This window comes from Caretta caretta, chromosome 10 (assembly GCF_965140235.1).
Source record: "Caretta caretta isolate rCarCar2 chromosome 10, rCarCar1.hap1, whole genome shotgun sequence".
Classification (NCBI taxonomy): domain Eukaryota; kingdom Metazoa; phylum Chordata; order Testudines; family Cheloniidae; genus Caretta; species Caretta caretta.
Window position 1 is genome coordinate 41,661,041 of NC_134215.1, and position 14,232 is coordinate 41,675,272.

General features: G+C 52.7%; 1 protein-coding gene across 1 annotated transcript in view; it reads right to left on the reverse strand.

The window, feature by feature from the left end:
* Positions 1-14,232, reverse strand: part of REC114 (REC114 meiotic recombination protein) — a 153,589-nt gene that overhangs the window by 12,735 nt on the left and 126,622 nt on the right. Inside the window, exons 4-5 of the mRNA XM_048866159.2 lie at positions 12,887-13,099; positions 5,505-5,588 (exon numbers count right to left, since the gene is read on the reverse strand). Coding sequence (XP_048722116.2) covers positions 5,505-5,588; positions 12,887-13,099 — 297 coding nt within the window. The remainder of the gene's footprint in view (positions 1-5,504; positions 5,589-12,886; positions 13,100-14,232) is intronic.

The window sequence follows — 14,232 nt, forward strand, 5'->3', positions numbered from 1 at the left end:
AAGTCCAGGGGCTCCTCGGAGGTGGGAGCAGAAGCAGCAGTTAGGGGGAGGGAGCATGGGGAAAAGAGGGGTGGAGTGAGGTCGCCCAAATCGAGGTTTGCTGGCAAAAGGTCGTCCTCCCCCTGGGCGATTGGGGTCAGATCTAGGGCCTCGATCTTTTTGAATATGGAGGAGAGGACACTTTCCATTGCTCCAGGGTTCTCCCCGCTGGCACCCGCCACGATGGTTGCCTCGGGGTTCACAGGGGCTTCGGGTAGTGTCAGAACAGAAGGTGCTTCCTCGAGGGTCTCGGAGGGGAGGGTCTCCCGTGGAGAGGAGACACTACCTTCCGGTCCTACCACGTCTTTCCCGGCTGACACCGGTGGATGGGACGCACTCATGGGCAAAGCGGAAGGTTCGGCATTGGTGCCCCCCTTCCTGGTCTTTCGGGGGGCCTCCGCCTCGGGTAGATGAGGAGGAGCTCAAGCCTTCTGCTTGCCTTGCTTCTCCTGGACTAGGGCCCAGCCCTCAATGGCATCATCTGGGGGCTGGTTAGCAGGGGTCGTATCAGGGGGTAAAGGCGATGGCTCAGGGACTTGGGGAGGTACGGTGGGGCTGCATAAGGGAGGGAGGATTCTTCCTGGGGCAGGATCTCTCACATGCTTGGTGGTATCTCTGCCACACCCTCCTCTATAGGCCCCGCCAGACTGTCAGCAGCGAGGGCGGGGCTCTCCCGCTCGTCTGGGCGTCGTAGGGGAGGTGCTCCTTGGGCCTGAGTGGGAGAAGTGGTGGTCCGAAGAGGAGGGGGGCGAATTCGGGTATCGGGCAGCCAGGGGCGTCGGCAATGACTGGGCCGATGTCCTGCCGGGTCTCAGGGATCACAGGTGCCCCTTCTTGCCGGGCTAAGGGGCAGTCCCTCCGGCCATGCCCCGATTCCTGGCAGAGGTAGCACCGGGCTTCCCCCGTGGAGAAATACACCCGGTAAAGGGCCCCCTGGTGGGGGACTCGGAAGGACCCCTCGAGCGCCTCTCCATCACGCGCCGCCGACGGCAGTAGAAGCTGCACTTGCTGGTGGAAGGAAAAGATGTGACGGAGGGTGGGGTCCTTGCAGCCGAACGGGAGAGGGCTGATGACAGAAACAGGTTTCCCCAGGGTGGAAAGGGCGACTAACAGGGCAGCACTGGGAAGAAAAGGAGGGACAGGGGTCAGGACCAGGTGGATGCCCAGGTCCTCCAGCGGCTCTAGGGGGACAAACACCCCACCACCACCAGGCCCCTCTCCACCGCTTCCTCGGCGGCAGCCTCTGATGCTAAGAAGAAGATGACCTTCCCATACATTTTGGAGGCCGCCAAAATGGCCGAGGGCCCCACCACCCTCGCCAACGCCCGCACTTAGGTCTCCACGTGGGGCGAGGCGGGCACCAGGAGGCATCAGACACCATGCTTACTTGTCATGGTGGGGAAGGGGCCCCGGCCGCTGTTGATGGTGGTGGAGGTGGTGGGCGGGTGAGATGATGAGGCGACAGGTGGGGGGGCTGCTGCCGCCCAGGAATACATCCTGGAAGGTGAGGGAGGGACACCCACAGAGCCGGTGGAGGGGGCAGCGGGGAGGGACGCTGTGGTCGGTGGCGGGGCCGCAGCAGTGGGGGTGGCCCCTGCCACGGAGGGCCTGGTGGTTTTAGCGGGGCCCTTCCCCTTGTTCTTGCCCTGGCCTTTCCCGCCGGCTGGGGGGGCTCCCCTAGAGTCTGGGGAGGTGGTGGGCATTGCAGCAGCGGAGGTCACCCCGGTGCCCTCCATTGCCGATGCCCCAGTGGGGGCGGTGGCAGGTGGTTAACAGGAGTTGGGGTTAGGTAAAAAGGGACAGGCTGTGGGATGGGCAGTTTGGGGTGGGGGGCACATGAACCACTGTACGCTTGTCCAGAGAGTCCTGTTTGGTTGGCTGGTGCTTCTGGCCCACATGGTGGAATCAGGGCGAGCAGCTAAGTCCAGAGCCAGATGGACCAGGGGGCAGCTCCGTGCCACACCCCCTGTGTCCCTACAAACACAGTCACGACACAGTCAAGGCCTCCCCCCACACGAGAGCACAGTTCGAAAGTTACTCAGTCTTGGGCCCCCTCTGCGGCGATTTGTAGATTCCCCGGGCGGCGTTCCTCCAGTAGACGGCTGTTTATCTGTTCCGGGTTTTCTTTTTCGCATTCCAGGGATGCCAGAGTGGATGATAAGAAATTCTCTCAGCCGCAGACAAACAGCAAGCAGCTGGGTCTGGGTCCTTCCACTCCCCTGTTCCGGGGAAGTGGGCCGGCAGGTCCCCCCTCTCTCGGGGTGGGGGGGGGGGAAGGGGGGGTTCAGCTGGAGCGGCAGCAGCGTCCGAGGGCAGGCGGGGCTAACAGCCGGCCAGCACTCTAGTAACAGCGGAGAAAGAAAAAACAACAACAAAAAGAAAAGAAAGGGGGGAGAGTGTCTGGCTCGGTTGGGGGGAAGCCAAAAACAGGGGTAAAAGCAAGGAAAGCCTAGGCCGGAGAGCAGGCTAAGTAGGTCCCTTTTCCCTGGGTAAGGTAACAGGGAAGGTTTTTTTTTTTTTTTTTTTTTTTTCACCTTAGAGACTAAAATTTATTTGGGCATAAGCTTTCGTGGGCTAAAACCCACTTCATTGGATGCATGCAGTGGAAAATACAGTAGGGAGATATAGATAGATAGACAGTGTGACAGGGTCGAGCCAGATGGCTACAGGAGAGTAATAGAAGGCAGATATATTAGCCCCAGGCTAAGTATGTCCCTTTTCCTTGGGTAAGGTAACAGGGAAGGTTCCAGAACAATCAGGAACCTTCTGGAAACAATTAAGGCAGACAGGCTGATTAGAACACCTGCAGCCAATCAAGAAGCTGCTAGAATCAATTAAGGCAGGCTAATCAGGGCACCTGGATTTAAAAAGGAGCTCACTTCAGTTTGTGGTGTGTGTGAGGAGCTAGAAACAAAAAGCGCAAGAAGCTGAGAGTGAGAAGGCATACTACTGGAAGACTGAGAAGTATGAGCATTATCAGACATCAGGAGGGAGGTCCTGTGGTGAGAATAAAGAAGGTGTTAGGAGGAGGCCACAGGGAAGTAGCCCAGGGAGTTGTAGCTGTCACACAGCTGTTACAGGAGCCACAGTAGACAGCTACAATCTACAGGGCCCTGGGCTGGAACCTGAAGTAGAGGGCGGCCCCGGGTTCCCCCCATCCCTCCAACTCCCTGCTTGATATCGGAGGAGTTGAACTGGACTGTGGGTTCCACTAGAGGGGAAGGTGTCTGGCCTGTTCCCCGATCCACTAGGTGGATCAGCAGAGACTGTGGGGATTGTTATTCCTTTCCCTATGTTGGCCAGTGATGAATGGCAGATTTGAGTGAATGGCAGATTTGAGCCATGAAAGTGGCCAAACTGCAGTGAGAAAATCTGCCAATAAGCCCAGGACCCACCAAGGCTGAGGAGGAACTTTGTCACACAACTAAATCTTCGCAAAAAGAAAAAGAGTACTTGTGGCACCTTAGAGACTAACCAATTTATTTGAGCATAAGCTTTCGTGAGCTACAGCTCACTTGATCGGATGCATTCAGTGGAAAATACAGTGGGGAGATTTATATACATAGAGAACATGAAACAATGGGTGTTACCATACACACTGTAAGGAGAGTGATCGCTTAAGATGAGCTATTACCAGCAGGAGAGCAGGGGCGGGGAGGTGAACCTTTTGTAGTGATAATCAAGGTGGGCCATTTCCAGCTGTTGACAAGAACGTCTGAGGAATGGTGGGGGCAGGGGGGAATAAACATGTTGAACTATTTACCCATGTTTATTCCCTCCCCCCATGTATCTTAACAGCTGACTTGAAAGCACACAAACCAGTAAAGGATTATTTGACTGCTTGATACAATCTCAGTGGACATAGAAAAGCAGTTGTTTTTCCAAAAGGGAGAACATTACCTGGTATAATCAAGTAAGAGCAATCTAAAAGTTCTAGCAATTGTAGTAATGGCTGCAGTATGTAACTACTGTGTATGTCATGAGAAAAGTCTCAATAATTGCTACTGCCCTGCTCCCAAAAACCTTTGACCTGGAGCAGGTATTATAAATATCAGAGATGTGTGTGATTAGACTAGGATGATATATATATTCTTAAAAAGTTTAGTCTGTGTTTAGACAATTTAGTAACTAGATGGCTCTCAAAGCAGCCAACGTAAGAGTGTCATGCAGGAGCTGGGGGGGGAGGGAGAGAGAAGATGGTCAGAGGAGAGTGTGTCTGATGCATTGGAGTTCACAGCCATGCAATAGAGCTGACCCTCAGCTTGCCTCCACCCCATGCTGCACAAGCATGTGTAGCTGTCTACAGCACATCTACTGTTCTTGGTGAACCTCTAATTTACCACAGCAAGGCAACTTCCAGAGCAGACCCCATTCTGCTTTCAGAATTAATGTCTCTAACTGAGATTGCCATTGTGAGAGAATCAGTGGCCCACTCCAACTGTCAACTTAAGGAGTGGACAGTGGCCACATTCCTCCCTCTGATACTACAGCTGACAAATTAGCATTAGGCTTTAGCATTTTGATGGAAGTATTCTATAGTTTGCAAACAGACCAGTACACAGGTGAGAAACAGCCTGTGTGCTAGATCTAGGCTGTGATATATTTGAGGCCTATATGCCATTCACCTAATGCAAAATCTCCACTGTGTTTAAAAAAAGTTTAGGGTTCCCGGTTGCAAAAACAACCTTCCAAACATGAACAGACACTAACCCATGCATTGATGTCTACGGAAATCAATAGCTTTGAGAGGGGTGAACTCCTAGGCCCCTATTAATGTCACTGAACTATCAACTCTAAAGCCAATGACTTCTAAGGAAAGTTTTACTATTCCACGGCCCTTCACATGGGTAGTGGAAATAGGGTAAAAGGGTAGACGTGAAGCCCACAGGGAACTGGGAGCTGTTGCTAGGAAGGAAGTGTAGGGGAAAGACACAGAAACAAGGGACAAGAATAATAGTGCCATGTTGTCTTACTGATACTGAATGTGATAAGGTACTGAACAAATAAAAAAATGTAGTTACTATATACATGCCACTCTACCTTGTTCTTTGAACTTTCTATTGATAGCAGTGGCAGTTCTGGATCAAGGTTAGTATGTGTTTCTAAATTTATTCACCAGCCCACAGTTAAGTAAAAATTGGAATTTGTCTCAGCACACTAGATTGGTTTAAGTGCATCTAATATTTTTCTTTCTAGCCATAAGGGCCTGAATGTTAATTAGAGTGAAATCTGAGGTTCTGCAGCCAAGTCCATGGCTACTCAACAGCAGACACACAAGGTCCTGCCCTTTTCTCAGTGTATGGTCTTTGTGTGCTTCTGTCTTGATGTCTGCAAGTTACTGTTTCACTGAACAAGCTGGTACATCATCAACATAGGAAAAACTTAATATCATATAGCCTGCCATAAACTGTCTCTCCCTGCCAGAGAGAAGCGGTGTCTTGTCATATGACAGTGTTTGACTCTACCTGTGCTAGCTCTGTCACGGATCTCTGTCTCTCTGGAAAGCTTGTGCATGACTGGGCTGGAGGTTTATCTATAACATGACTTGGCTGGAAAGTATCAAAACAGAATTTAAATTAATAAAATCACAGTTCAATCAGTGCAATAAGGATAAATGAAAAGTATTCCACTTAGGAAGGAACAATCAGTTGCACACACACAAAATGAGAAATGACTGCTTAGGAAGGAGTACTGCAGAAAGAGATCTGGGGCTTATAGTTGACCATAAGCTAAATATGAGTCAACAGTGTAACACTATAGCAAAAAAAGCAAACTTCATTCTGCAATAGTAGGAGTGTTGTAAGCAAAACACAAAAAGTCATTCTTCCTCTTTACTACATGCTGATTAGGCCACATTGTGCCCAATTTTGGGGCAACTATGGAAAGATGTGGACAAATTAGAGACAGTCCAGAGAAGAACAACAGAAATGATTAAAGGTCTAGAAAACATGACCAATGAAGGATGATTGAAAAAACTGGGTTTGTTTAGGCTGGAGAAGAGAAAACTGAGAGGGGACACAATAACAGTTTTCAAATACATGAAAGGTTGTTATAAGGAGGAAGGAGAAAATTTGTTCTCCTTAGCCTCTGAGGATAGGACAAGAAGCAATGGGTTTAAATTGCAGCAAAGGTGGCTTAGGTTGGACATTAGAAAACATTCCTGTCAGGGTGGTTTAGCACTGGAATAAATTGCCTAGGGACGTTGTGAAATCTCCATTATTGGAGATTTTTATGAACAGGTTAAACAAACACCATGAGTGCAGGGGACTGGACTAAATGACCTCTTGAGGTCCCTTCTAGTCCTACAATTCTGATTCCCCCCAGGAGGAAATGTAGGGTAGTGGTGATTGGTGACTCTCTTATAAGGGGGATGGAGACACCTCACAGATGGCCAGAAGCAAGGGCAGGAGTAGCTGATCCCCTCGGTGTAGGTCACCTGGGGGAAACTGCACAGCATGTCCTTCATAGTACGGTTAAACCATTCAACCAAGCCATCTGTTTGTGGGTGATATATGGAGGTGCGCAGCTGCTTAATCCCCAGGTTGCACATCAGCTGCAGCAGCTGGGAGGTGAAGTTGGTGCCCTGGTCAGTGAGGATTTCCCAGGGCAGGCCCACGCAGGTGAAGACCTTCAGAGTTAATCAGCAACTGTTCGGGCAGTGATGCTCCATAGTGGTACTGCTTCGGGGAAACAGGTCATAGTCCATGATGACCAGTATGTACTGAAATCTGGCAATACTTTTCGGAAGGGGGCCCACCAAGTCCATGGCTACTCACTTGAACGACTTTTCTACAATGGGCATGGGAATCAATGGGACCTTGGGCGTCCATGGCGGAGCAGGCTAGCTGGCATTCTGGACAGGAACTAGAATAGTTTCTCACCTCCTGGTGTACACCGGGCCAGAAGAACCTCGTCAAAATTCGGGCGAGGGTCTTTTCATGGCCCAAGTGCCCTGCGGCCGGGATGCTGTGGGCGAGTTTCATTACAGCTCGTCGGTGACATTAAGGCACAAGAAGTTGGGTCTGGAGCTCTCCGTTGTGAGGGTCTCATTCCGCCTAAAAGAGGTGGTTGCAGCGAAACTCGAAATGGGGCCACCACTTTGTCTGGGACTGATCGATCAGAGTCCCATCAACGGCTGCTAGCTGTTCATATGCTTGACTGAGGGTGGGGTCCTCCCTTTGGTCCTGGCAAAAGTCGGTGCTAAGCATGGGTTCGACGGCGGGCCCCGCCGGGGGGTCCTTAGGCTCTCCTCCCTGTCCGTTGGGGTCTGGTTCCTCCGGCTCCTTGGAGCAGGTCTCGGGGCAGCCCCCTCCAGGTGCTAGGGTGACCTCAGGGCCTTTCTCAGCACTTGAGTGAAAGACCTCTGGTCACTAGGACCAATCAAGTCCCAGGATCACCGGGTAGGCTAGTTGAGGAGCCAGGCCGACCACCATCAGCCGCATGACTCCGTCAATGGTTAGCCGGATTCGGGCACTGGGGTAGGGCCAGACATCATCGTGGATGAATTGCAGTCGAATCATCCCCAGGTGCAGGTCAGCTGGAAGGCCTAAATTTTGGCAAATGAGCATCTGGCCGCATCCTGAATCAATCTGGGCCAGGGTCGGGCAATCCCCAACAACTACTGGCACTGTAATCTTGGTGGGGTGTGGCCATCAGGCGTGGGTTTCTCCTGCACAAATGTGACCGGAGTTGCAGTCCATCTCAGTGAAGTCACGCTGTAGGTGTCCGTATTTCCCACAGAAGAAACAGGGTCCGAGCTCTGGATGCCCAGGCTGGGCAGATGTCCCCACAGGGCCCCTTGGGGGGCTTCGATTGGTCCTCCTGACCCCTGGCTCAGCAGTCGCTGGGGCTTGTCGAACCGGCACCTCCGGACTGCTATAGCGGGGCTCCTGGCCCCGTGAAGGGTTTCGTAGTTCGGTCCGGGAGCTCCCCTTCTTCTTTAAGTTAGGGCGCTCGGGCCCTGGTGTGTGGGCTCAAATCACCAGTCCCCACAGGGCTTCAGCTGCGAGGAAATCCTCCATCAGAGTGACGGCGGCAGCCAGTGTCGCAGGCCAATGGCGGAGGACGCAGGCCCTTCCTTGCGGTGGGAGCATGTGGACAAATTGTTCCATAATAACTTGCTCAGTGAGCTCGTCTGGTGTTCGCCTCTTGGGCTGTAGCCATTGCTTGCATGCCTCCCTCAGCTCTTGGGCCACCAACCAAGGTCGCGCATCCGTAGGGAAGGTCAGACTCCAGAACCGCTGCCAGAAGGTTTCCGGGCTGACGTCCAAGGCATCTAGAATTGCTGCCTTTACCTGGTTGTACTCTGTGCCTCCTCCATCGATAGTCTGCAGTACACAGTGTGTGGTGGTCCTGGGCAGATACGGGGCCAGGAGGGTGGCCCACTGGTCTTGGACCCACCCCACGACTAATGCCACCCTCTCAAAGATCACAAGGGAGGCCTTGGGTTCATTGTTGGGGCCCATCTTGGTCAACTGGATCGGCGGGCTACACTGGACAGCCCAACGGTGTCTCCTGGCTGGGGTTCTGCAGGACAGGGGAGCAGAGTTGCCAACTGCTGCAGGCATTGTTGCTGGTGGTCCTGGTTCTGGTGTCCCAGCTCCAAAATCAGCTGTTGCTGTTGTGCCCCTAACTGCTGGACCAGCTGCTGTTGCTGGGCTGCCGCTTGCTGCTGCTGGCTCTTAGCCAGGAACTTAATGAGCTTGTCCATATCCATGGCCATCCTGGGCACGTTCCTCCTAAGACCCCTTCTCACAGGGATCAGGGGACTGCTGCCCACATTCTTCACATGTGGAGAGGTTTGGCCAGGGCTCGTCCCTCTCCGGGGCGGCGGGAGCCCACCCTGCCTTGCTACGTCCTTTCAGTTCTTGACGGTGTATTAGCCTGGTTGTGGGAGTCTCTCACCATGGAGCAATAAAGTCAAACACAGACAGTTATTTGTACCAGCCCGTGGTTGGCGGCAATAGCGAGTCAAGGGCTCAGGTCCTCAGGCAGAAGCTGAGCAAAAGCAGGTAAACAACAAGCCCAGGCTCTTAGCTCAGAGGGGCCAGGGAGAGGGGGAGACTGCCACCCACAAGTTGGGTGGCAGGGGGGGAAGTAGGCCCACCCACTCCACTGCATCCTAGCAGAAGGCCTGCTGCTGAGTCGTGGGGATCCTGGCTGCAACACATTGACATAGGCTCTGGCAGTGATACAGCCAGACTAGGGTTGGATGCCCCCGGGTTAATTCCTAACTCCCCCTCTAGAGGTACCTGGGTCCGGACGGTGTCCTCCGGGGGGGTCAAGTACCATGGGCTCCTCAGGGTAACTGGCGAGGGGTAGGCTTGGCAGCTCCTCTGGGTAACTGGCGAGGGGCAGGCATTGGTCAGGCGGGTGAGTCTTTGGGTCTGCCGCCTGTTGCTGGAGTCTCCCAACCGGGAGCTAGGCTGCAGGCAACTGGCCTCTCTGGTGGCTGCTCCTCCAGTGAGCTCTGGGGTTGGGCTTTTATACTTCCTGTCCTGCGCATTGACCTCTGGGGGGTGGGCGCAGGAGTCACTGGCTCTGCCCCTTTAGTGTCCGGAGGGGCTCGTCCCTCCCCGGGGTGGCAGGGAACCACACCGCCTCGCTACAGACCCCCTCCCTGGCCAGCTGTACGCTCTGACGATCGAGCCCTTCCTCTGTCTCCTCCACCGGAGTTTGATGGGGTTGGTGCTTCGGGAGCTGGAGCTGCGGCTGGTCCTGTTGGTGTACGCTGACGACGTGCTCCTCATGGTCCAGGACCCAGGTGACCTGGTGCGGGTCGAGGCCTGCCAGGCCATCTACTCAGTGGCCTCCTCTGCTCTGGTCAACTGGGTCAAAAGCTCTGGCCTGGTGGTTGGGGACGGGTGGCAGGTGAGTTCCCTCTCACCCACACTTCAAGCCATCTGGTGCTCTATCTTGGCGTTTTTCTTTCCGCCACGCATCCTTCTCCACTAGAGAACTAGCAGGATTTGGAGCCTAGGGTGGGTGAGCGGCTGCAGAGATGGACAGGACTGCTCCAGTGTCTCTCCCTGTGAGGGAGAGTGCTGGTGCTGAACCAGCTAGTCCTGTCCATGCTCTGGCACCGGCTCAACACCCTGAGCCTGGCCCTGGGGATCCTGGCCAGGCTCCAGAGGACAGCCCTGGAGTTTTTCTGGCCAGGACTGCACTGGGTCTCTGCAGGGGTCTTGAGTCTTCCCCTGGAGGAGGGAGGGCAGGGCATGGTCTGCCTTCGCAGCCAGGTCTGTCTTCCGCCTCCAGGCCCTGCAGAGACTCCTTTATGGTACAGGTAGTCTGGCGTGGAGCATGTTGGCACATGCCTTCCTCCGCCGCCTCCAACGGCTCCAATAAGACTGGCAGGGGTCTTCCGTGAGACCTCTCCAAGCTGCCGGCCTTCTACCAGGCCCTCCTCCAGACCTGGAAGCTCTTTTCGGCGACCAGGTCCATTGTGGCCACCGAGGGGGCAGACCTCCTTGCGGAGCCTCTGCTACACAACCCTGATCTACATGTGCATGTGACGGAGTCTCCCTCGATGCGCCAGAGTTTTGTCCTGGCAGAAATCAACAGGGTCAGAGACCTCCTGCACTATGACGGGGGGACTGGGAGGATCCCCGGGTGCTTGGTCGGCGTATGGGGCTCTTCACCCTTCCAACCTCCCTGCGCGTACTCCAGGAGGTGGGGGCTACCTTGTCACCCACTTCTCTCATCTTCCTGGGGCGGGCCTTAAGTTAAGGCTCCCTGTCCATCCTCACCCCAGGCCCTCCGGACCTTTTTATCGGGCCCCTGTTCCGTGAACCTCCCCCAGCCTCCCCACTCCCATACTTCGAGCCAGCTGCATGCCCTGCATCTGATTCACTTCCGAACCACGCCCTATACATGCTCGTGCTCCACATGTTGCATTTCCTCACCCTTGTCTCCTGCTCCGACACCAAATGGCAGGACTACTTATCATCTGTAGAGGGTGAGGAGCCCCGGTGGGCCAGTATCTATTCCACCCTGGTCCCACGGCCTGCCGGGCACATCGGTTGGTGGCTCCTTTACGGATCCGTGAGCACAGGTGTGTAGCTGGCGCTGTTCACACCCATTTCTGATGCTTTCCCGTTCTACGGCGTGAGGGAGAACCTGGCACACACCGATCTTGAATGCGCCAGGTTGCAGCCCCTCTTCCAGCTCCTCCAGAACCTCTTGCTGAGGTTCTGGCTGCACTTTTCCCTGCACTTATTCATTTTCGCACACCCTGTCTGTGGCCCCACAAAGTCACAAGATCTCCTCATTAACCTCCTCCTGGTCCTCACAAAGGTTGCCATCTTTAATACCAGGAGCTAGATGCTGGATGAGGGGATGCTCTGCAATTGTAGGGTCAATTGTCTCACGCCTCCGGGCAAAGTTCCTTTGGGCAGCATCCGCTGGCTCCCTTTGAGGAGCAGTGGGAGCTGTCCGGGGTCCTCTGCTTGGTGTCCCCATCCGGTACCCTTGTTTTGAACCTATGACCATCACTCCGACCCCTGTTTTCTCATTAGTTGTCAAGTAATCAGTTAGAACCCAGGTCCAGTGGTCCCTCCCGCTAGGCTGGGTGAAGGGCCTTTAGAAGTGGGCGTGCTTGTGCCTACCCACCTCCCAGATTTTTCCAATAAGGCATAGAAGCATAGAATATCAGGGTTGGAAGGGATCTCAGGAGGTCATCTAGTTCAACCCCTTGCTCAAAGCAGGACCAATCCCCAACTAAATCATCCCAGCCAGGGCTTTGTCAAGCCTGACCTTAAAAACCTCTAAGGAAGGAGATTCCACCACCTGCCTAGGTAAAGCATTCCAGTATTTCACCACCCTCCTAGTGAAAAAGTTTTTCTTAATATCCAATCTAAACCTTCCCCACTGCAACTTGAGACCATTACTCCTTGTTCTGTCATCAACTACCACTGAGAACAGTCTAGATCCATCCTCTTAGGAACCCCCTTTCAGGTAGTTGAAAGCAGCTATCAAATCCCCCCTCATTCTTCTCTTCTGCAGACTAAACAATCCCAGTTCCCTCAGCCTCTCCTCAGAAGTCATGTGTTCCAGTCCCCTAATAATTTTTGTTGCCCTCCGCTGGACTCTTTCCAATTTTTCCACATCCTTCTTGTAGTGTGGGGCCCAAAACTGGACACAGTACTCCAGATGAGGCCTCCCCAATGTCGAAGACCTCACTACAGAACCATTAATAACTACTCTGAGAATGCTCTCCCAACCAGTAGTGCACCCACCTTGTAGTAGGTTCATCTAGGCTATATTTCCCTAGTTTATTTATGAGAAGGTCATGTGAGACAGTATCAAAAAGTGCAATGTGACATACTTCCAGCTGGGCAGAAACAAAGAAGCCCAGGATACAGGAGTCACAGGCTGCAGCTACAGAGTAGTAGGAAGTTTGTTACCTCATTGCTATACATAGTTCTTGTTCATAATAAAGGGTTTATCTTAATATTGGTCTGCTTGTCAATAAGATACTACATTAGCAGATAGCATAGTTTTGTTTCTGGACAAATGCATAGATGAAATGCCTCTTTTCAAAAATTTGTACTATTAAACAACAGGATTAAAATAGTGATGTCTTATACCCAACAACCACACAAGGACCATATTCTTATTAGACTACACATCCTAAAGCAGTGGTTTTCATCCTGTGGTCCACGGACATCTGGGGGTCCGCAAACTATGTCTAAGATTTCCAAAGAGGTTCGCACCTCCATTTGAAATTTGTAGGGGTCCTCAAACGAAAAAAGGTTGAAAACCACTGGCTTGAAGGAGTATGGACATGGCACTTAAATTAGGCAACCATTATATTTCTCAGTTTCACACACACACTCTTCCGGCTTACTCCATGCAGCATGGATGTATTTTGTTCGGAGTCCTTCACTTGACTTTCACGGTTAGCCAGCTGACTATGACCTTGGTGCAGCTCTTGGCTTTGCTCATCTGTTACCTGAACTGTTACATAGTCTGCAAGTTTCTGCACACAATTATAGCAGTGTTCCAGCGCCTGCTCTTTTGAATCTCCACCAAACTGAATACGAAACATGCGGCATTCGTTCTGTTTAAAGCCAAAGAGAGAAATTAATTTGAGTGTGCATCCCACCAAACAAATTTGTTTTTAATTAAATTTGTATTTATTGTAGCCAAAACAAAATAGTGATAGTTACTGGATCACTGCACCAACTATAAACACAAGGTTTTTTAAATTTCTCCTTGCTGTATAAGAACGGCCATACTGGGGCAGACCAAAGGTCCATCTAGCCCAGTATCCTGTCTTCCGACAGTGGCCAAAGCCAGGTGCTTCAGAAGGAATGAACAGAACAGGTAATCATCAAGTGATCCATCCCATCACCCATTCCCTGGAAAACAGAGGCTAGGGACACCATCCCTGCCCGTCCTGGCTAATAACCACTGATTGGCAAAGAGTTCCACAGGTTGACTGTGTGTTGTGTAAAGAAATGCTTCCTTCTGTTTTGTTTTAAACCTGCTGCCTATTAATTTCCTCTTCATTTACTCCAAAGGAGCTGTGATGAAGTGGGACTGTTCTTAATGTTCCCTCTGAATAGTGTGGGGGTGCCTCAGTTTCCCCTATGCAGTTCTTAAGTATCTAGGTGGTGGGATAAGGGTGTATGATCACTGCAGAGCCCTAGAGGGCAGGTGTGTGCAGGAGTCTGAACACAGAGAATGGTCGACACCCGGTTTCCTGGCCACTGATGGCCTGGGCCCTTCCCCCCTGCAAGGTGAGAGCTAAAGGGTTGGAGAAAAAAGGAATCAGGTGACCTCCTGGCCTGGGAAAGGAACAAAGCCCAGAGGAGGAGGGGCTGGAGGGAGTTTCAGTTTGGGGCTGGCTGGGACATGGAGTGAAGGGCAGACGTGGTTGTCTGGCTCACTGCCCCCCAAAATGGACCCAGCTGAGGGGTCCTGTTCTCTGCACCTGCAAGCTCTGTTTTAGACCATGTTTAATAAACGTTTGTTTTACTGGCTGTCTGAGAGTCACATCTGACTGCGAAGTTGGGGTGCAGGACCCTCTGGCTTCCCCAGGAGCCCCGCCTGAGCGGACTCGCTGTGGGAAGTGCACGGAGGGGCAGAGGATGCTGAATGCTCAGAGGTCAGACCCAGGAAGGTGAAAGCTGTGTGAGCTTTGCGTCCTGAAGACAGTCTGCTCCCAGAGAGGAGACTTCCCCGGAGTCC